We start from the raw sequence: 23,956 nt of genomic DNA, 5'->3' as shown, positions 1-23,956 counted from the left end.
ATATCATTCATACACTTGGGCTTAACCGTACATATATCTGGCTAAGTGTCAATTTCCAAGGAGTTTAATGCAGGGGTTCTCTCCACGAGGCCTAACAAGGTCTTTTCACTGCACCTTACCAAACCCATGTCATTTAATGTCCACTCTGCCCACATGGCACCTTCCCCCCCTCCCCAATGCTAGCACCATTCTGTCACTCACCATACCTGGAGCAATTCAGTTCTACTCTTAAAAACACAGAATGGACACCATCATTGACATCAGTACTAAAGCTTCAAACATTGTGCTCCCAGACATGGACGGAATTCTGGAGCTGCCCTGCATGCTTCCTGACATTGGCCCTGAACATTGCAGGTAAGGGTAAATTGGTGATCTGCTTTACATGAAAGTGACTCAGATTCTACTGGACCAATGGCACAGAGGTGTTACATTCTCTTCCTCCTGGACTGGCAGTGGTTGGACCAAGGTTGCTACTCAGGTTAATGCAGTCTCAGCCATCTGGAGGAATGCACAACACTACGGTCCAATGTGCCAGGGAACATGCTACTATAGTCTCTCTAATACCTCTCACTTTTTCTCTGCTACTGCACCTTTACTTCCCACCAAGGCTCATGCTGCATCACGCTGACTGTTGCTTACATCTTCCTTGACTCACTGTCACCCACCCGAAGCCCTCTGCGTTGCCTAGGCACTCACTCAGAATACCAACTCACCTGCATCAACAGTTGTGCCATACATTTTCACTTCCTATAATACCTGCCTTGCTTTCATTCCAAGAGGAGATCAGCCCATAAAAGGACAAAAAGAATCCAGAAGGATGGATGGCTGTCCAACATTCAGCTCCTTATCCCTAGTGAAGAAGCAATGCAGACTTTGACTGTCCCAAGCAGCTGATGGCTCATGTCCAAGTCCCTGAACTGGGATCGAAGATTCGTTTTTGACAAACAATGCTCGGACACTCCAATTGATGGTGATCTCTCTTGATTTCACTGAGGACTGTTGACAACTTCCTTAAGCCTCTGGGCTGTGTGTGTGCACTAAACAGCGAGCTAATACTAGCAGTGCTGTGAACCTGGTATCTCTGGCAGAGGGGCAAGCAGCAAAAAGGCAGGCAGGGATGCTCTGAGCACCCAGGTAGATTCAGAGTGACTTCGGGCAAAGGAGCAACCTGGAGATGCAGCCTGGTCCAAACCATGAATTGGGTGTGTCTCTCTGAACACAAGTCTCCTTGTTGCAGCATTATAGTAGTGGTTACTTTTGTGCCATTGTGAAGCAGTGAAACCCAGGAAAGGCCTATAAGTGGATTGGAGACATGCCATGAGCATTCTTAGACGCTGGCACATGCTGGATACAATACTGGTGAATGTAGCATCCATGTGTCCAGTGCCCAAGGAGTATGCCCTGAGATGTTAACTGCAAAGATCTGTTTTGGGGCCACTGCTGTTTGTCATTTTTATAAATGACCTGGATGAGGGCGTAGAAGGATAGGTTAGTAAATTTGCAGATGGCACTAAGGGTGATGGAGTTATGGACAGTGCAGAAGGACATTGCAGGTTACAGAGGAACATAGATATGCTGCAGAGCTGGGCTGAGGGGTGGCAAATGGAGTTTAATGTGGACAAGTGTGAGGTGATTCACTTTGGATGGAGTAAAAAGGAATACGGAGTACTGAGCTAATGCTAAGATTCTGGATAGTGTGGATGAGCAGAGAGATCTCAGTGTCTATCTGCATAAATCACAAAGTTGCCACCCAGGTTGATAGGGTTAAGGCGGCGTATGGTGTCTTAGCTTTTATTAGTAGAGGGATCGAGTTTCGGAGCCATGAAATCACATAGTACCTTTACAAAACTCTGGTGCGGCTGAACTTGGAGTATTGCGTGCAGTTCTGGTTGCCACATTATAAGAAGGATGCAGAAGCATTGGAAAGGTGCAAAGGAGATTTACTTGAATGTTGCCTGGTATGGAGGGAAGGTCTTATGATGAAAGGCTGAGGGACTAGAGACTGTTTTCATTAGAGAGAAGGTTGAGAGGTGACATAATTGAGACATACAAGATGATCAGAGGATTCAACAGGGTGGACAGTAAGAGCCTTTTTTCGGATGGTCATGACTAACATGAGGGAACATAGTTTTAAATTGAGGGGTGATAGATATGGGACAGATGTCAGAGGTAGTTTCTTTACTCAGTAGTAGGGGCGTGGAATGCTCTGCCTGCAACAGTAGTAGACTCGCCAACATTAAGGGCATTTAAATGGTCGTAGGATAAACATATGAATGATAATGGAATATAGTCTCTGTTACATTGGTTTCACAGATCAGTGCAAAGGGCCGATACGGTGCTGTAATATTTTTTGTTCTATGGTGTCCAACATGGAGTTTTATCAGGGCAAGCAGGGAACTGCAGTCACTAGGTACTTGCTCTGAATTCATTTTGAGGATTCCTCGCATATAGTTTGTTTGTGGCTAGGTAGTAGGCATGTAAAGCTGCACATTGAGGTGAGGTCTGTATTTAATAAGGTCATTAAGTAGTAATAGTCTCTTTTAAAAGGGAACTTGCCCCTGCCGAGTGAGAATCTTGTCTTGAACCCAGTCTGAAAATACAGGTCATTCCCACATGATGATGGTCTTACTGGACTTTTTGTTTGATTCTGCCATTTTTTTCACCATTGCCCACATCACTCAGGGCCATAACAGATTCTGCCAGGAAGACCCCATTGTATCTGCAATCTCTCACTATTTAAATAAAGTGCTTCCATTTTATTCTTCCAGGCAATTGGTCAATTTCACAAAATAGGTCAGGCAGCATTTGAGGAGGAGGAGAATTGACATTTGGGGCAAAAGCCCTTCATCAGGAATGAGGCTGGGAGCTTAGGGGTGGAGAGATAAATGGGAGGGAAGTTGAGGGGGTGGGGGGAGGTGATGGTGGGAAAGGTAGCTAAGAATGTAATAGGTGGATGGAGGTGGGGTGTAATAGTGAGAGATCAGAGGGGAGGGTGAAGTGGATAGTTGGGAAGGAAGGTGGACAGGTCATGAGGGCAGTGTCAAGTTGGGAGATTGGATCTGGGATGGATGGGGGGAGGGGAAATGAGGAAACCGGTGAAATCCATGTTGATGCCATGGAATTGGGAGGTCCAGAGGCGGAATTTGAGGTATTCTTCCTCTAGACGTTGGGTGGTTAGGGAGTGGTGACCTCTACACCGCTGAAGCCAGGTGCTAAGTTGAAGACAACTCCTCCTACTGCCCCCTCGACCATGACCTCATCTCCCATCACCAAACCAAAATCTCCCAGACCGTACACAACCTCATCACCTCATGGGATCTTCCATCCACTGCTTCCAACCTCAGTTTAGGAACCTCACACTGCCTAGTTTAACCTCCTACCTCTTACCAAAGATCCACAGGCCTGACTACCCCAGCTGACTCATGTAAAATCACCCATGCTATTGCTAGGACAAACCTAATTGTTTTTTCCTTAATGCTACACCCGACTATCTTAAGAGTCCTTTGTACAAGCGACTTCTTGTCTTCCTAATTCATACCCAAATGGTTTTCACATGTTGGTTTCCTGAAATTAGTTCTCTGCATTGTGTTAATACCATCATTAATCAACAGAGCCACCACTCCACCTTTTCCTTCCTCTCATTCCTAAATGCCCTGTACCCTTCAAAAGTCAGGCCCAAGTGCATGTCATCCTGCATCCCCCTTAATTAAAAAAAAATGCATTAATGAGATGAGGACATCACTGGCTAGGCAGGCATTTATTTGAGGCTGAAATGTTTGAAAAAAAATAAGCCATACACATCTTTTCCTTCCTCTGCTTAAACCCCTTTAGTCATTTAGCTCCAGTATTCTATTGTAAGAGATGATGTATGAAATTCACTGCCACAGAAAGCTGTGGAGGTCAGGTCATTGAGTATATAAAAGATGGAGGTGGATAGGTTCGATTGTCAAGGGGATCAAGGGTTACGGGGAGAAAGTAGGAGAATCGAATTGAGTAATTTATCAGATAGAGTCTGTTCTGCCATTCAATGGGCTGAATGGTCTAATTCCTGCTCCTATATCTTGTGGCCTTTTGGCTTAGTGATGTCATTGCTATACTGTTAATCCAGAGACCGAAGTAATGTTCTGGGGACCCAAGTGTGAACCCCACCATGACAGGGTGGTGGAATTTGAATTCAATAAAATTTCAAATTAAGAGTCTAACATTGACCATGAATCCGTTATCGGATTTTCAGTTAAAACCTTCAGTTCACTAATATCTTTTCAGCAAGGAAACAGCCATCCATACGTGGTTTGGCCAACATGTGACCCATAACAATGTGGTTGACACTTAAATACCCTCTGGGCAATTAGGGATGGACAATAAATGCCTGCCTAGCCTGCCTCATTAATGCATTTTTTTTAAAAAAAAAGATGCAGCAATCCATCATTAAACCTTCAGTTTAAGCCATTCTTTTCCCAATTCAACCACAGTTTCACAATATAAAAAAAATTTCACAGTGAAATTTAACCAAAGATAAATGCTTCATTGTTCTCCATTTCCAATTTTACTTGTTATCTTTTTACATAAATCAAAGACTTACTGAGCAATGACTGTCTTGTAATTCAGGCCATTTGGGGCTGATATGACACGTTCCTGCTATTGCACATAGACTATTCTTTTTAAAATAAATATTCCATCACCTCCAAGTTTAAACCATATTCTTCACCACTAAGGTTATTGGTCTTACCGAGGGATTCTAAGTAACACAATTTAGCAAACGGAATCCACAAATGAGGTGTAGCCACATCCAATTCAGAATTAAATGATTCAGTGCTGAAATACTCATGGCCCAATGTAAGATTTCAGCAATCAACACAATGTTTTCATGCCATTTATTCTCATCATACAAACTGTACATTTCACAAGTTACTGAAAACTCCTCGTTTTCAGGCAATTCCTTGCATAATGAGATCTTGACTCAATAAGAACACCTATTAAACATTTCCAATACATTTCTAGGGTTCATTCACTTTCAGATGTCATTCTAGCTACATTTGTCTTGGTTCACAAGCCTATTCAAAGCACAACACACCTTAAAGGCCTTTCTGTAACCTGCTCTTTTATCAACAGCTTTCAGTTAAATTTCTAACAATTTTGAAAGTTAGCAACATGGATCCCCTTCCTTTCATGGTGTTTCAGTTTAGAACATAAAAGCAACTAGAAACAATTGTTTTCCCAAAGATGTCTGCAGGCAGCAGTCATTTGTTCCAAAAGAGAAATTGTTCTATATGACAAAACCCTGTCAAAACCAAAAGACCATCCATATCAGAAATTTGCATACAATCTAAGAACTTGAATACAAACGTAGACTCCGGAATTTCTAGATGAAAAAATCATTTTAGTTTTTAGTATGAACTACCAAAATCCAGGATATATGTTTCCATAGACTGACTATACATCTTAAAATTATCAAAGGTCAACCATTCTTCACAGGCTTCTAACAATAGTATTTTTATAAATCTTGTCCACAAAATAATAATAGAATTGGCAATCCTTTTAACTGTCTAAGTCACTTGCACCCAATTCTGAAAATATTTTCCCTCTTATCTTATTTTATTCTGGTAAAGACAAAGCCAAGGCCATACTTCAGTATTTCTTGGTTCTATTGTTCATTCTATTATTTAGGTGGTGTAAATTCTGGAAACAAAACTGATAGTTAAGCATATAGAGTCAGAGTCATATAGATGTATATCATGGAATCAGACGTTTTGATCCAACTTGTCCATGCCGACCAGATATCCTCACCTAATCTAGTCCCATTTGACAGCACTTGACCCATATTCCTCCAAACCCTTCCTATTCATATATTCATCCAGATGCCTTTCAAATGTTGTGATTGTACCAGCCTCCACCATTTCCACTGGCAGCTCATTCCATACACACAGCACCCTCTGTGTGAGAAAGTTGCCCCTATGAATCCAAGGTGTTCTGTAATAATTTGTTATGCAAAAAGCAACTGTCAAAATTTATCTTCCTTACCAGAAGGGTGAATGTTTATCATTGATTTAATACAGATTGATTCTTTTAATTTTCACAACATTAAAATGGCCCTTTTGACATTTTTACTGCAATAATCTATAATTTAGTTTCTAAGGAACACAAACCTCTGTTTCAATAAAATCTGCCTTCCTCCATTCAAAACCTTTGTTGCAGACCATCTTTTTCCTTTCCAAAACAAACCTAAAACGTACAGTGTCATCAGGACCAGCCAATCTTATTCAAGTGCACGAAAAGCAGCTACCTTGAAGATGCAGCAAAACAGCTGTTTTTCTATCACTAGTTCTGATAGTACTGCAGTACAGCTGTAAAGTGCACTGGTGCACAAGATGCTGTGGACCACCCACTGTACTGATCATAACTTGTATCATCTTGACTCATCAAGCCACCAGGAACATACGTGACAAACAGATTATGCTGACCAAGTAAAACCCATCAAGACTTAATCAGCTCCCACAAGAGGGTTTCTCGTGTACATTCTTGCAAACTCTTTCAGTAGTAGAGCCCATAGCTCTGGGCCATATCATGCAAGTTCAAGTACATAACCTGCCCGGATTGATCAAACATAATGTGCACATCAGTTACATCTGGAAAATGTACTAGCTTAGTTTTATGCAAGAAATACTGTACACTGTGGGGTAAATTAAAAAGAAAATTGACACTTTACTTAAGGTTTTGAAGTGTACATGCCTCTACTTGATAATGACAAAGATTCAGACCCCAGAGTAGAACTGCAATGCTATATTGACATTCCTATTTTAAGTGAAACCATCCTAACAGAGAGAGCTAGTGGTCAGAGATGTCAGGAGGCCATGCATTTTTCTGAATGGGCAGTCAAAGAGTGAAAGGCAGGTGTCCACTATGCTCTCCAGTCTGCCTTTGCAAAATGATTGGATATGCTCCCCAGGGGCATAAATGATCACCTCATCACCTCACATGGTCGTCATGCCTAACCTATGTCAACAAATATGCGACAAACACCAATACATACAATCCAACAGCTAGTCTTGAGGATGTCAAGGACAAACTGAGGACGTAGACACAACTATTGCAAAACACTCCACTGGAGATCATTCTGATAGGTAGCTTCACTGTGGGTGGCACGGTGGTTAGCACTGCTGCCTCACAGCGCCAGAGACCCGGGTTCAATTCCCGCCTCAGGCGACTGTGTGGAGTTTGCACGTACTCCCTGTGTCTGCGTGGGTTTCCTCCGGGTGCTCCGGTTTCCTCTCACAGTCCAAAGATGTGCGGGGTCAGGTGAATTGGCCATGCTAAATTGCCCGTTGTGTTAGGTAAGGGGTAAATGTAGGGGTGTGGGTGGGTTGCGCTTCGGCGGGTCGGTGTGGAATTGTAGGGCCGAAGGGCCTGTTTCTACACTGTAAGTAATCTAATCTAATCTAATCTAATAATAGAGGAGAAAGTGAGGACTGCACATGCTGGAGATCAGACGAAACGTCGATTCTCCTGCTCTTTGGATGCTGCCTGATCTGCTGCGCTTTTCCAGCACCACATTTTCAACTTCAATAATAGTAATGATTCAGGTTTGGGATGATCTGATGGAAAATCAAGAGGCATAATCCAGTGAAGCTCCTGTCAGCAGGATATTAGACGAGAACAGACACAGAATTGCAAGGATACAAATGTTCAACCTCCCAGCTAAGTTTGAGGAGAATTGTGGCTCATTCAAATGTAAAACACAGGAGCAGAAGTATACCATTCATCCCCTTGAACCTACTCACCCTACAGTAAGATGATGGCTGATCAGTGTGTTTCAAATTCCACATTTCCATCTAAACCCAGTAACATTTGAATCCCCTGCCGAACATGAAGTGATGGTTTTCTGATGAAGGGTCGCTCGACTCAAAACATTACCTGTGTTTGCTCCACAGATGCTGCCAGACCTGGTGAGTTTATTTTTCCATTCACATTTCCACCATTCACAGTCCTTGGTCTTATTAAAAGAAGCTAACTACCTAGTCATAGAGTCAGAGATGGACAGCATGGAAACAGACCCTTCGGTCCAACTTGTCCATACCGACCAGATATCCCAACCCAAATCTAGTCACATCTGCCAGCACCCAGCACATATCCCTCCAAACCCTTCCTATTCATATACCCATCCAAATGCCTCTTAAATACTGCAATTGTACCAGCCTCCACCACATCCTCTGGCAGCTCATTCCATACACGTATCATCCTCTGCGTGAAAAAGTTGCCCCTTAGTTCTCTTTCCCCTCTTAATATACCATGGCCCCACCTCCAGAATGTTCTAACATCACACAGTGCAGAGATAACATTCCTCATCTGTCCTGAAAAGGTGATAGCTAATTTTAAAACATAGTTCTACACTCACTTTCAGATGGAAATATCTACGTTCAACTTGTCAAAAACATTAAAGACCTCGTACACTTCAGTCAACTCATTGTCACTTCTTTATTTGTAACTTGTTTGAGATATTATTATTATTAACCTGTTTGAGATATTATTACACACTGCTGAAACAGGTGGGAGTTCAACCCAAGCCTCCCAGCGTAGGGGTAGGGACACTGCCACTACCCAAGAGGGCCTCTCTCACTTTTGTAAATTTAACCTTTTTTCCTAATCAACCTGCTCAGACTTTTTTTTTTAAAAACACATGACCCAGTTTAAGTCCCACCTGCTCCAATGGTGTATAATAACATTGCTGAACAGGTTGTTTAGAAAAATAGATTAAATAAAAGAAAGGACACCCAGGAATGGGGCTCTTGTGCTGCAGTGTTAATGTCCCCACTTTTGAGCCAGGAGGCCCAGGTTTAAGTCCCAGCTGCTCCAGGGGTGTGTAATCACATCTCTGAATAGGTTGATTAGGAAAAACAACATCTCTGGCTCTTTGGACATTTCAAACCTCTCTAAGAAATACCATTTTTCTTTCTCTCAAAGTGTATAGCCTTGCACTCACACTCATTTATATTCCATCTGCCATGTTCTTGCCCATTCAGTTAGACTGAATAAATTCCCTTGAAGCCTTCTTGCATGATCCTCAACTCATTTCCATCTAGTTTTGTGTCAACGACAAATTTTGAAAGTATTACATTTGATACCCACATCAAAATCATTTTAATAGATTTTGAACATATGTAGAAGGGGTGGCATGGTGGCTCAGTGGTTAGCAATGCTGCTTCAAAAGTGACAGGGACCCGGGTTCGATTCCAGTCTCTGGCAACTGTCTGTGCAGAGTTTGCACATTCTCCCGTATTGGCATAGGTTTCTTCTGGGTACTCAGCTTCCCCTAACATACCAAAGATGTGCAGGTTAGGTGAATTGGCCATGCTAAACTGCCTACAGTGTTAGGTGCATTAGTCAGGGGTAAATATAGGGTGGGCAATGCGTCTGGGTGGATTACTCTTTGGAGGGTTGGTGTGCACTCGTTGGGCCGAAGGGCCTGTTTCCATACTGTAGGGATTCTACCTCTGGAACAAGTGGGATTTGAAACTGGGTTTCCCTGGATAGGAGTAGGGACACAACCACTTTGCCCTTATCAAAGGCCTTCTGGAAATCCAAGTATTGCAGGTCTACAGGTTCCCCTTCTTCCACAATGCATTACTCCTTCAAAGAACTCCAATAAATTGGTTAAACATAACAGCCCTTTGATGAAACCATGCCAACTGCTTCTGATTACCTTGAAGTTTTTAAGTTTGCAGCTATAATCTTTTTAGTGATCAATTCAAACATTTTGCCCATGGCAGATGTCAAGCCAACTTGTATACAGTTTCTTCTTTTCTCCCTCTCTCCCTTCTTGAACAGTTATATTTGTTACTTTTCAGTCTGTTGGAACCTTTCCTGAATCTTGGGAATTTTGGCAAATTAACACCAACTCACCAACTACTTCATTAGCTACCTCTTTTAAGATCTCAAAGAACTCCATTTGGACCCAGAGACATGTTAGCTTGCACTCCACGAATTTACTTTTTACCCACGTTCCTTGTGATTGTGATTTCACTAAGTTCCTTTCTCTCGCTTCCACCTCCTGATACAAAACTATTATTGGAGTGTTTTTTGTATCCTCTAGAGATCATAGAAGTGAAATAATTGTTCATTACATTCACTATTTCCTTATTATCTACTATTAACCTCCCGTTCTCACTCTCTAGAGGACCGACACCATCTTTACTTATTTTTTCATTTTTTAAATACATAAACTCTTGCCATCTGTGTTTACATCCCTAACTGGCGTCTCCTTATACTCATTCAGACCATTCTTCATATTCTGAGTAGCACGGTGGCTCAGTGGTTAGTACTACTGCCTCACAGCACCATGGACCGGATTTCAATTCCAGTCTTCAGCGACTGTGTGTGGAGTTTGCACATTCTCAGTGTCTGCGTAGGTTTCCTTCGGGTGCTCCGGCTTTCTCCCACAGTCCAAAGATGTGCAGATTAAAGGAATTGGCCATACTAAATTGCCCAGTGTTTAGGGATGTGTAGGCTAGGTGCATTAGTCGGGGGGTAAATATAGTGTAGAGGAATGGAGCTGGGTGGGTTACTCTTCGGAGGGTGGGTGTGGACTTGTTGGGCTGAAGGGCCTGTTTCCACACTGCAGGGATTCTCATTCTAATTCTGGCCAGTCACTCATCTTTGCACACAGTTATAGTACTTTCCTTCAGTTTGAAGCTTTCCTTAACTTTAGTTGATCATGGATGGTAGGTCCCTTCTTTTTTCCTTTATGTTAATATAAATGGGAATATATTTATTGAGTAACCTGAAATAACCTCAATAATAAAGCATGTATGCCAGTTCACTTTTACTAAGTGCCCATGCCCACTGGTCATTATTGAAAATATTAGTCTTCAACCCAATCTCCTTCTTTTCAATCTGGACAGAAAATTCAATCATATGGTGGTTGCTGCTACCTTTAGTCTGTGATCATTAATTAATCTTGTCTCATTTCATAGTACAAAGTCTAATAATGACCTATTCTCTAGTCAGTTCCAAAACTTGCTGTTGTAAGAAACTCCCAAACAACATCCCATCAGGGAGCAAAGTTGCATCTAGAACAAAAGTTAAGCTTGAAAGACTGGACAGTGCAAGATCAGACAATTCATTCTTGCCCAGCGTAAAAATCCATGAACATATGCAATTGGATTCTACAACCACTTAGAATGCACAAAAATAGCTCTATGTTCGCCAGAAATGGAGACCTTTAGAAACAAAAGGAGACCACTGCCAACAAAGAGAATGTCCACTGACACCCCCCAAAGTATGTGCAAAATGGGCACATGCAGTGCCCCTGGTAATACTGCCAGTTACATTATTCAGTTGTACTTGTCATCTTTAGTGTGTTTATTTGGACACTTTGTTTTACTGGCAAAGTGTGCACATACAGAATTTTCCATTTGCACAATGTGAATCTTTTGGTGGTGTCAAGAGACAAAGTCAATGACACATGCTTTGAAAAGTAGGAATAAATATCCTTCTCTTAAGACTGAAAGACACAGTACATATGCACTCATTTTAACCACCCACAACCCATGTCTGAAGATGGTGTGTGCGCACTCAAGTGTGACTCCATACCTTCAGCAGTGCTTTAAAAACAGCAGCACTTTGAACTTACTTTCATCTGTACTTCGTATTGGTTGTCTCTTTTGGAGTCTATCCTCACCAATGCTGAACTGACGCAAAATAACTTTGTGCTGCAGATTAAAAGGAAAAATTGGCTTTATTTTTATTGGGGTTAAAATGTTCAAATATCTACCAATCCAATAATACATAACATTATAGAGTGATATTCCATTAATTTAGTCAGAACTGAAAATGTAAATCTCATGCTAAGATGTTGATATATAAATTCAGTTATGTTTTATATCTATAGTTAAACGTTCAACAACTACTTTAATGTTCATGAATAAGCTATAATAGCCCTTCAGAACATGGTAAAGATTTTGATTAAATCCTTTTTACAAAGTAAAATAATAGTCTCAAATTTTAGACTTCATTGTTGGTACCTTTTTTTGTGATGCCTTGCCATTTCCTTCTTCGGAGCTAAAATAATGAAAGCATAACGTTATTGATATCACACAATGTAGACAAAGATGGAGGTTGTTAATCATGAGTAAGAACATGTGTCTCACATTAGATAATGATGCCATTAAAGTGTGCTGATCAACAATGCTTCATGCCATGAATGACTCCTTGAAGGAGCAAGGAGTCAAATTAGCTCCAACACACCACCTGTTGGCTGGTTCCAACTAGAATTGTTCCAATATTTGGAACCACATCAATTAACCTCAAATACTCCAAAAAAACTAAAAAAAAAATCAAGGCTGACACTCCAGTACATTGCTGAGGGACTGCTGCACTTTTGGAAATATTGCTTTTAAACTCAGGTAGATGTAAAAAGATCCTAAGCTATTACACTGTTCTCCTATAATGCGGGAGTTCCATTCTCATGTAATCCTGTGTTCTAAGAAATTCGCATAATACTTAAACAATGGGGCTGGAATCGCGATATAACCATATACGATTTAAACGTTTGCGCTTTAGGAAAAGGGTCCTCAATTCGTCAATCATGTTATAGCAGATTAGCATTAATGAAACACTCGTTTTAGCAGAACAGCTTATAGTTTGATCAAGAGAGGAGTTACCCTTTAAGCCCTGGTCAAATTTTTCCTTCGACCATCATAAAAACCGATATCTGGTTATTTTTAAACTTGTCATTTGTAAGAATGTATGAAATAGGTACAAAGATTGACCCCTTAAACTTCCACAACTATTCAATAAGATCATGGCTGTTCTGTGTTTTTAAATTCCACATTCCCATCTACTCTCAATAACCCTAGATTCCTTTGCCTAAATAGAATCTATACAACTCCAACTTAAAAATATTCCATGACGCCACCACCTTCTAAGGCAAAGTTTCAAAGTTCACAATCCTTGGAGATGAAAGCATTGTCATCTCAGTCTTAAAATTAGATGTCAGCCTTTTAAAGCAGTGACCCCTAGTTCTGGACTCATCTCTGGGTGGAAACATTCTCTCCACATCTACATCATGGAGAACATTCTAGATCTTCTCTATTTTAATCAAGTCACTATTCACTCTTCTATCCTTCAGTGTGAACAAGCTCAGCCTCCCAACCTCTCCTCATTTAACAGCTGTGGGAGTTTACTGCAGTCAAAGTGATTGCTGCATATACTTTTATTATGTGTGATTCTTGAAAGTACTTTGTTGACTGGCATTCATGTATAGTGCTTTAAAAAAATTTGCATTTATAATTTCTATTGAGTGCACTCATTAGACAGCACCTTCCAAACTTGTGACCTTTACCATGCAGAAGAAAAAAAAAGCAGCAGATACATGGGACCACTACCTGCCAGTTTGCCTCCATATCACATACCATTCTGACTTGGAACTGTATCATGAATTGGATGAAGACTGGCTCACCACCTTCTCAACAGCATTTAGGGATGAGCAACAAATTCTGGCCAACTAACACCTACATCCTGTGACCAAATGAATAAAGGAAAAGATGTGGTCTAGATTTTTCAGAGGGTGAGCAGGCAACCTGTAGAGACAGCCACGTGACAAGAGGCCAGAATTAGTAATGCCTCATTTAATTCCCCACCCTCTCCAAACCCTGAAATCATTGTCAATGGTGTCCTCTCAGTCTCCTATCTACATTGCAGTGCCAAGCACCTGTTGGAGGCAACCTCCTCAAAAACCTCTATGATCCACCAATGACATTCTTCCAGACACAGAACATTGCAAAAATCAGTCAAAAATGGATTGAGAAAAGGTTATGTTAACCAAATTTATTGAGTGTTTGAGCTAATAAGAGCAATGTTGTGGGTTGGTATGTATGGTCTTTCAGAAGGTAATTGAGTAGGTACCATGTTAAAGAAAGTCTCTGTCTGGGTAACAAAGAATGAAAAGATGGACCAAAGCAGAAAACAAAGAATAAATGTGTTGGGAATTTCCTTAAACCCACAGAAAGTGGCCACTGCAGGATTCAGTGGCTGTGGTTTACTCTATACTTCACCTAAAAGATTTGCATGTAGGATTGCAGGGATGCTGCTGAGAGTTCAAGTTGATCTAAACTACTAATAACACGTGATTGCTGCAAAATGTGTCAAGACATGAACTCGTTTAAAGAGGATAGAATACTAGATGAAATTCCTTCTGGCACAAAGGTGCAAAAAAAAAGAATCACTTGTTCCTTGGAAGGTTAGAAACTGGAGGGAAAATGTGGATTTATACTGCTGCTGGATTGGCATGACAGAAGCCCAGGACCATCCTGGAGGTACATGCTGCAAAGCACATCATGTTTTAAAGGGGCACTTCCTTTCAAAAACAACTTCTCCTCTAAATGCTGGAAACAGACAAATTGATGCCATCACTACCCAGACGTTACACCCAACTTTCAAGATCAGACCTGCTTGTTGATTAATTCACTTGTCACTCAATATACATCAAGTATTCAGCTGCAGGAAAATTCCATTGGAATTAAGTCTTCCTGATAGAAGAGAATTGGCTTAAGACATGATTAAACTGGTTGTTTACTGTTGGAATCAATACTTTTGCTCAGTTTACAATATCTCAAAGTGGCCATTTGAGCGAGGATGATCAAACACTAAAATTAGGCATCACAAGGCCAAAGCTGAAATGAAAGAACTATACACAGTCAAGACTAGGCAAATGCTTTATACTTAGTTGGAAGCAGCAAGTACAGGATTGGATGGAATAGAAAGAATGGGTACAATTCAGAAAAATCGAGATCTGTATCAATTGTGGCGGTTTAAACAGCAAACAAGTCTATTTAGTTTTGTGCAGATTACAAACAAAATGTAATCAAAAGTGAATTTCCCTAAACAAACAGGAGACATGGGTGTCACTGTCTAGGTCAGCATTTATTGCCCATCAGTAATTACTGTGGAGAAGGTGGTGGTGAATTGTCGTCTTGAATTGCTGCAGTCCTTTGTGTGTAAGTGCACGCAGATTGCTATTGTAGGAAGGAGGCCGCAGTTCCAGGATTTTAATAATGAAGGAAAGTTGATGTGGTTCTAATCAGGATAGTGTGGGGCTTGGAGAGGAACTTGCAACAGGTGGAGTTTCCAGGTATTCGCTGCCTTTTGTCTTTCTGGGTGGTTGAGGCAGCAGGATAGGCAGGTGCTTTTCGATTTGGAAAAGTGAAGAAAATACTGATGCACGATGCTGTTTTTGATCCACTATGATCCCAAGAAAGCTTGAGATGTCTCAAGGATTAGGTATGGTGCTATTTCACATAACAGAAATAAGTGTAAGGAAGCCTGTAGCATAACATGCTTCACATTTGTTAAGTCCAAACAAAATTACTCACAAGAGATATTAGTGATCAGTGTTACAAAGGTTCACAAAAACTTATACTGTAAGAAATTTAATCTGTTAACTGACCACAAAGCTCTTGCAATTAAATTTGGTTCAGAGAAAGGAGCATCATCCCTAATGGTAGCATGGCTTTAAAGACTGGGATTTAATTTTCATGACTCATCATTACAACATTAAAATATCAGAAGTCAGTCGAGGTAAGTTTGCTCACTGAGCTGGAAGGTTCATTTTCAGACGTTTTATCACCATACTAGGTAACGTCATCAGTGAACCTCCAGTGAAACACCGGTGATGTGGTCTGTGTTTTACTCATGTGTTTAGGTTTCGTTGAGTTGGTGATGCTGTTTCCTGTGGTGATGTAATTTCCTGTTCTTCCTGGGATCCAAGTCAATGTGTTTGTTGATAGAAGACAACCAAGTAAGTTGTGTGTGTGTGTGCTTGTAATATATTTAATACTTATTTGTTATTGATAATACTTAAATTTAAGATAAAATATAGATTAATTTTCAGCCCAAAATGACGATTCACCTGCTCCTCGGATGCTGCCTGACCTGCTGTGGTTTCCCAGAACTTTGCTTTTCCTAACCTACAAAAGTTTCAAACTAATTTTGTTAATGCACCAAAAGAGAAGAGTCAAATATGAAAAAAATCTTCCATAATAACATTTTTTTTTCATGAAATGGTTATGGATCTTAGATGGTTTCTTAACCATGTGGATTCGTGTAAAAAATAAAAGTGTAAACCTGGCACACAAATGATAAACTTGTTTTTGGTTTATTATCAAACAGATGCAAAGTCAGTTTGAGTGAAACATTACTGCAAACATTTTCAAACATTTGCCCTGCTTCTTCAGAAAAGAAGTAATAAATTAGCAACAGAAAGGATGCTTTGTTCTGACACTCATTCAGGCTCCCAGTAGAAATAAATTCAGAGAAAGGATGGCCATCTGTTCACCCAACTGTGAAGACCTAATGGCTAGAAGTCAGTGTGTTAAGGAACAGTGCCATCTGGTGATCAAAATATGTATTGTTTAAGAAATCATTCAGTTCAGTTCAGTGCTGAAATCCACAAAGCATTCTTTTTCACTGGTGTTTTCGGCATTTTTAAACAATTTTTTTTCATATGATGTGCGATTGGTGAACTTTGTGGGTTTTCACAAGAATTGATTGATTCATGGTCACTATTACTAAGATTAGCTTTATATTCCAGACTTTACTCAAGTCAATTATCAAATGAATAAAGTTAAAAATCACACAACACCAGGTTATAGTCCAACAGGTTTAATTGGAAGCACACTTGCTTTCGGAGTGACGCTCCTTCATCAGGTGTTGGACTATAATCTGGTGTTGTGTGATTTTTAACTTTGTACACCCCTGTCCAACACCAGCATCTCCAAATGAATAAAGTGATGGAAGGTGTCAATAGTGGTATCAACCCGCACCTCCTCAGGAATAACCCATTCAGTGACACCCAGTTAAGGTTCCACCAGGGCCACTCTGCTCCAGATCTCATTTATAGTCTTGGTCGAAACATGGACAAAAGAACTGAATTCCAGAGGTGAGATGAGAGCAACAGCCTTGACATCAAGGTTACATTCGACAAAGTGTGGCATCAAGAAGCCCTAGCAAAATTGGAATCAATGGGAATCCAGGGGCAAACTCTCCTCTGATTGGAGTCATACCTGACACATAGGAATTTATTGTGGTTGGTGGAAGTCAGTCATCTCAGCTCCAAGACATCTTAAGCTGCTTCATCAATTACCTTCCCTCCATCATAAGGTTAGAAGTGGAAATGTTCATTGATAATTGCACAATTATCAGCACCATTCATGACTCCTCAGATGCTGGAGCAGTCCACGTTCAAATGCAACAAGATCTAGACAACTTCTAGACTTGGGCTGACAAGTAGTAAGTAACATTCATGCCACACAAATACCAGGCTATGACTATCACCAATAAGAGACAATCTCACCACCAACCCTTGACATTTAATGGTGCTACTGAATCACTGAATTCCCAACTATCAACATCCTGGAGCTGATCAAAAACCAGAAATTCAATTCGACTTACCACATAAACAAAGTGGCTACAAGGTCAGATCAGAAGTTAGGAATACTGAGGCAAGTAACTACCTCCTGACTCTCCAAATCCTGTCCATCATCTACAAGGCACAGGCCATGAGTGTGATGGAATACTCCCCATTCCAACAATACTCAAGCAGCTTGACACCATCCAGGACAAAGCAGCTCACTTGTTTGGTACCTTACCTATAGTCATTCACTCCTTCCACCATTGAGTTCAGTAACAGCACAGTGTACTGTTGACAAGATGCGTAGTAGAAATTCATCAAATATGCTCAGTTAACACCTTCCAAATCCATGACTTTTCCATCTAGAAGGACAAGGGCAGTTGATGCCTAGGAACATGACCACCTGTAAGTTCCCTCCCACTCACCATCTTGACTTGGAAATATAATTACCATTCCTTTACTGTGGCTGGGTCAAAATCCTGGAATTCCCTCCCTAATGGCATTGTGGATCAATCCACAGCAGGTGGACTGCAGTGGTTCAGGAAGGCAGCTCACCATCACCCTCTCAAGGGCAACTAGGGACAGGCAATAAATGCTGGCCATCCAGTGATGCCCACATTCCAGGAATTAACTTAAAAAAAGTTGAATTTATATTCCACCAGTGGCTATACTGGGATTTGATCCCCCTGCCCCAACATTAGGCTGCACCTCTGAATTACTTGTCCAGTAACATTACCACGACAACACCACCTTCTCTCATTGTTGAAATACAAAATTAAAAGCTCCCATTTTCCTAGTAACATTCATAAAGATGTCTGCTGCTCAAGACAAGAGTTGGATGATTAGAATTAGTTTTGAGCATTCCATTTCTGTGGGACTGTTTGATGCATTTGTGTTCTAGCCTCTGCTGTTAAAGGAGAAAGTGAGAACTGCAGATGCTGGAGATCAGAGCAGAAAATGTGTTGCTGGAAAAGCACAGCAGGTCAGGCAGCATCCAAGGAGCAGGAGAATCGACGTTTTGGGATTCCTGAAGAAGAGCTCATGACCGAAACGTCAATTCTCCTGCTCCTTGGATGCTGCCTGACCTGCTGCGCTTTTCCAAGCAACACATTTTCAGCTCTGCTGCTAAAGGCAAAGTAGAAAAAAGAGCCCAGCGGTGGCAGAAATAACATCTGAGCTTCTGCAGCATAAAACAGATATTTAGAATCACAGGTATCCTGCAGTGTGGATGCAAGTCATTTAGCCTAATGGGTCCACACCTGACCCTCTGAAGAGTATCCACCCAAACCCACCCTACCCTATCCCAGTAACCCTGCACTGGCCACGGCTAACCCATCTCACCTGCATATCCCTGAACACCATGGGCAAGTTAGCATGGCCAATCCACCTAACCTGCACATCTTAGTTACTGAAAAGTGACTACACATCTTACAAAATGTTGGTAATTTCTCACTCTCGATAAACAATATAGCTTTTACAAGTTACAGTTCTCAACCCAAACTTTTCTGAAATCTAGGTGCAAACTAAGAGAATAGGAACTTCCAGCATAGAGTTTGTCAGAGCCTGCACAATGCAACTGATCAAAACAAGAGAAGTTAAAAAGGTACAGAAGTTGACTAGTAGTTGTGCATATGTACTCGACAGGGCCAAAGATTGACTGCTTTCCCCTAACTTGATACAAGGGCATAACATATATTTTAGCCTCATTTCTCTCATCAGGCCTGCACACTCTCCGCCACAGTACTGTACTTTAATAAGTCATTAACAGTCTGCATGAGCTGGTTGCAAAATACCAAAAGATGATTTTAATGAATCTCATTACCATAAAATTGTATTATACTAGGAAAATCCATGAGGCTAGAAAGAAAGTCTCACTGTTGAGACAAAATATACTTCAATTATTTCACACAAATTGATTAACCTTTATGTTTCTGATTGACAATTTACAAGAACTACTTCAGGAAGCAGTTTTGCTTCATTTACATTAGATGATAGCATCTAGGTCCATATTTTGCATAATTGAAGTATAGAGTTTTGTATAAATGCATTTGTTACTAAGTCACTCTTAACTGGGGCTCTAAGTTCACCAGTGGCCGAGGACAATTAGGATTGAAACAATGATGCTCCCCCACAAGAGGAGAGAGTGTGAACACTTGAACCCTTTAAACCACCAGAGCATCGAGTGTGGCTGGCAAAATAAGGGTTGCCAACAACAAAAAATATGGGTCAGTATAGTTTCTTTTGATAGAATGCACTGTTACTGATGACAAAGTATATATGCATAAAGTAGGCAACTTAATTTTCAGTATACCTTGTATTGCACATTAGCCCACACATTGCCAATATTAGATCAGAATTTATACATCAGATCTAAATCTGGTAATTTGACATTCCTTGATCTACAGACAAAAGCTTGTTTTACGAATGCCTTATTGTGACATAAGATTTAAACACAGAGAGCCCAATGAACATTAGCAGGGTTTTTTTATTCCATTGGCATCAGGTCATGACAAACATGAAGGGAAATTAAGATTAAACAAGGGAAACAGGATTTACATTGAATTAAATCTATGGTTTACATCTGGTTTAGAAAGACCTTTGTCTTATCTTTATCCTCATGAATTGTCCTTCCCCAAAGACCCGCTTTTCTCCAGACAGTTGGCTGCTCTGACCGTCCTGCCCAGTGTCCTCCCTCACCAACACCACCGGCTGCTCATAACTTCTTGAGCTGGCACCCTCACCACTGACGCTCCTCACTCAGTCTCGTTACATATTTATATCAAAAGAACTGCAGATATTGGAGATCTGAAACCACAACAGAAATTGCTGGAGAAACTCTTCAAATCTTCAGACTGTTAGCAGAACGAAAAAGTGGTACTTATGCTTAAGACCAAGTTGGAGAGGGAGTGAATAGTTTGGGAGGTGGGGGGGTGGGGGGGAGTGGATAATTAGAGATAGTAGAGACACAGAGATGACAAGGTCATTGTGGATAGCAAGCCAGAACAGAAGACATTTGTGTATACAAAAACAAGCCTGAGTTTCCAATTGCCTGTCACTTCAACACACCACCTTGGTGTTTGGTCAACATCTGTTTGCAGGCTCCAGTGAGGCTTTGCAGGCTTAGCACAAGCTCAAAGAACAGCATCTCATTTTCCACTTGGGGACCCTGCAGCCTCCAGGAACCGACATCAAGTTCAATAACTTTAAAACCGGATTGCATCCTTCCATTTCTTCTTTACCCATCCACACCCAGCCTTGTTATGACATGGGTTGTCTTTAGCACAGTCACCCATTTTCACCTATTGCCAGATTTATCACCACATTAAGTGGCTTGCTTTCAGTATAACACGCCTATTCTCTCCAAATGTTTGTTCTTTTCACTTAATCAGCTAGTGTCTTGGCCTGCTTTCCATTACCTCCTTGTTTACCTACCCCTTTAAACTGAGTCTCTGGGCTCCACCTATTTGCTCCCCTCCCCCATCCCTGTCTGCAGCATAAATACCACCTTTTCCTAGCTGCTAACAGTTCTGGGGACGAGTCACTGGGGAAGAAATGTTAACTGTTTTCTTCCCACAAATGCTGACAGACCTGCTGAGTTTCATCAGCAATTTCTGTTTTTCTTTAGTTAAAAATGTCTCAAGCAGGGACATGCTACATGCAGCACAGTAACTGTGGACTAAGCAGCTGCAATGATTCACAGGTTCAATGGTGTAAAATGGAGTCCTCACATACTGGTGTTGAACTAACCATGAATTATCACACTTTGTACACCTTTTCTCAACTTGTTTAACAGCTGGTGAGAAATGAAAACCATTTCACTGATGGGGTCTCTGTTATATGGCAGTAATGGCTGTGGTTAGTTTGAAGAACTTCACACTTACATCCCATCTGCCATGTTTGAGCCCATTCATGTATGTGTCCAAGTCCTGTTGAACATTCTCATTTGCTCCTCAAACTTCTAACCCCTTTGAGTTTGGAATACATCAAGGAATATGGAAACCGTATAAGTTCCATTGACTAAGGTGGGATATAGATTAGATTGGATTCCCTACAGTGTGGAAACAGGCCCTTTGGCCCAACCAGTCCATACCGACCCTCCAAAGAGTAACCCACCCAGACCCATTTCCCTCTGACTAATGCACCTAACTCTATGGGCAATTTAGCATGGCCAATTCACTTGACCTGCACATCTTTGGACTGTGGGAGGAAACTGGAGTACCTGGAGGAAACCCACGCAGACACGGGGAGAAAGTGCAAACTCCACACACAGTCCCCAGAGGCTGGAATCGAACTTGGGTCCTGGTGCTGTGATAGTTGAATTGCCTACTCCTGTTACAATGCTAATGTAATCATGGGTTACTGAAGGTCTTACTGATCTTCGGTATTGTGATGCTCACTCAGCAGTTTATGGTTTATGCTAATGGGTTTCATTATGACTGATGCAGTTGAACCAGTGCCTTTAAAGTTGGTATCTTGAATAATAAACATCTCCAAACATCACAAAAATTAAATTGCTTTTGCCTGACTAATGGTGTTCATTGTATTTTCATGCAAAATGAACAGTAATTTCCAGCAACAGCACACGCGCAGTTAAATGCTGAAATCTAGAAATTGCTGAGATGCAACTTTCTCCCTTGAAATTCCTGCCATCTGATTTACTGTTCAAATGTATTGACAAGTATGGAGTTCCTCTGCATACCCCAAATACAGACAACACCTTCCAAAATGTGCTGGCAGCAGAATCTATGAATATTTTTAAGGCAGTTTGGATAGATCCTGAGTAAACAAGGTGGTGAAAGGTTATTGGAGGTAGACAGTAATGTGGATTGCAGCTTATTTCCAGTTCAGCAAGAATAGTATTATATGCCAGGGAAGGCTCAAGGGACAGAATAGCCTACTCCTGCTACTGTTCATACAAGAAATTAAAGCACCATCTGCCTCCTCAGGTGAATATGCAAGATCCCCTGGCAAGAGCAAACTAGCTATCCTGGGTGTTCTGCTCAATATTTACTCTTCTATCAACGTCACAAAAGTCGGATTATCAGATCATTATCACATTACTCTTTGAGAGAATCGCTGTGCCCAAATTGGCTGCTGAGTTTCCTAGACTAGAATAGGGACCATACTTACAAATAAAAAAATTACTACATTGGCTATGAAGTGTTTTGGAATATCTGGTGGCTATTACGGGCTCAAGTTAAATGCCAGCTTCTCTCTTTTATTCTTTAAACCCAAAAGAATAGAAGACAAGTGACAAAAGCCATGGTTCCATTATATTATACAGAACCCTGGTTAACCCACACTTGTAGAGTACTGAGAGCAGTCTAGGCACCACACCTTGAGAAGGATAAATTGGCCTTGGAGTGAATGCAACACACATTGATTAGATTGGGATCTGAATTCCTAGAGTTGACTTTTGGAGAAGAGATAACAAACTGTTTACAAGAATTTAAAGTATTACATGGTGCTTCCAAGATATTGAGGGAGAAATGTTAGAGTTGATTCGGAGAAACTATTTCCACTTGGAGAGTTGAGGACTATAGATTTAAAGATTTCAGGAGTGAAACTCAGAAACACTTCATGTAAAGGATGATAGAACTTTGGAACTTATTTCCACAATGGTAATCGATGCTAGATCAAGTTTTGCGATTAACTGACTTTTCCTAGAATTGGGTCGCAAAATGAGCCATAACCTAACTGAATGGCAGCATAGATTCAAGAAAGAGAGAGTGGATTGTTTATTCCTGTTCCTAAATTGCTTCCTATTCCTGATTTAACATTGGCCTTACTGATACTTTCTGGCTCAGGTAATGATGATAATGATCATTTAATCCAATTCTGGATATGTTCATGGATATTCTATAGTGCAACCAGCTCAGTCTGGCTGACAAGTGCTTGCTTTCAGAAACCTATAGAAAATCTATGATTTTGGATTGCTCTTAGGTATCACCTCAAAGATGCCACATAAATGTTGAGGAAAGAAAATGGCTCAGGTGGTAGGGACAGAAAAACTATAGGAAAGGAAGCAAGGGTTTAGTAATTGTAGTTTTGAAATGAATCAGTGTTTTTCACAAATATTTGTTAGCCTTTATCTATCAAATTTAAAATATATATTCAAAGTTTGTGAGAAGATTTGTAGCTCGGGTGCTCGTGGTTCTGTTCGCCAAGCTGGGAATTTGTGTTGCAGACATTTCGTCCCCTGTCTAGGTGACATCCTCAGTGCTTGGGAGCCTCCTGTGTAGTTTCGAAATGACACAATCAGCTATCCTTAGTAGCCACACATGCAGATGACAAGCAACATGAATTCGACTGGGACAACACTACTATTATAGGACAAGCCAAACAGAACAGCCAGGGAATTCCTAGAGGCATGGCACTCGTCCATAGATTCAATCAATAAGCACGTCGACCTGGACCCAATATACCGGCCACTGCAGCGGACAGCTGGAACTGACAACTGGAAGCGACAGATTCAAACCACTACAAATGCCGGAGGAAACATCACAGAAGTGTTTCACAGGAGGCTCCCAAGCACTGAGGATGTCACCTAGACAG

The 23,956-nt window shown here is 41.0% G+C and overlaps 1 protein-coding gene across 1 annotated transcript in view; it reads right to left on the bottom strand.

Moving 5' to 3' along the window:
• rapgef4a (Rap guanine nucleotide exchange factor 4a) overlaps positions 1 to 23,956 on the bottom strand; it is a 245,557-nt gene that overhangs the window by 36,657 nt on the left and 184,944 nt on the right. The window contains exons 23-24 of the mRNA XM_060828113.1: positions 12,018 to 12,054; positions 11,616 to 11,705 (exon numbers count right to left, since the gene is read on the bottom strand). Coding sequence (XP_060684096.1) covers positions 11,616 to 11,705; positions 12,018 to 12,054 — 127 coding nt within the window. The remainder of the gene's footprint in view (positions 1 to 11,615; positions 11,706 to 12,017; positions 12,055 to 23,956) is intronic.

This window comes from Hemiscyllium ocellatum, chromosome 7 (assembly GCF_020745735.1).
Source record: "Hemiscyllium ocellatum isolate sHemOce1 chromosome 7, sHemOce1.pat.X.cur, whole genome shotgun sequence".
NCBI lineage: Eukaryota > Metazoa > Chordata > Chondrichthyes > Orectolobiformes > Hemiscylliidae > Hemiscyllium > Hemiscyllium ocellatum.
The sequence above is the reverse complement of the archived record's forward strand: the minus strand, read 5'-3'. Positions and strand labels throughout refer to the sequence as shown.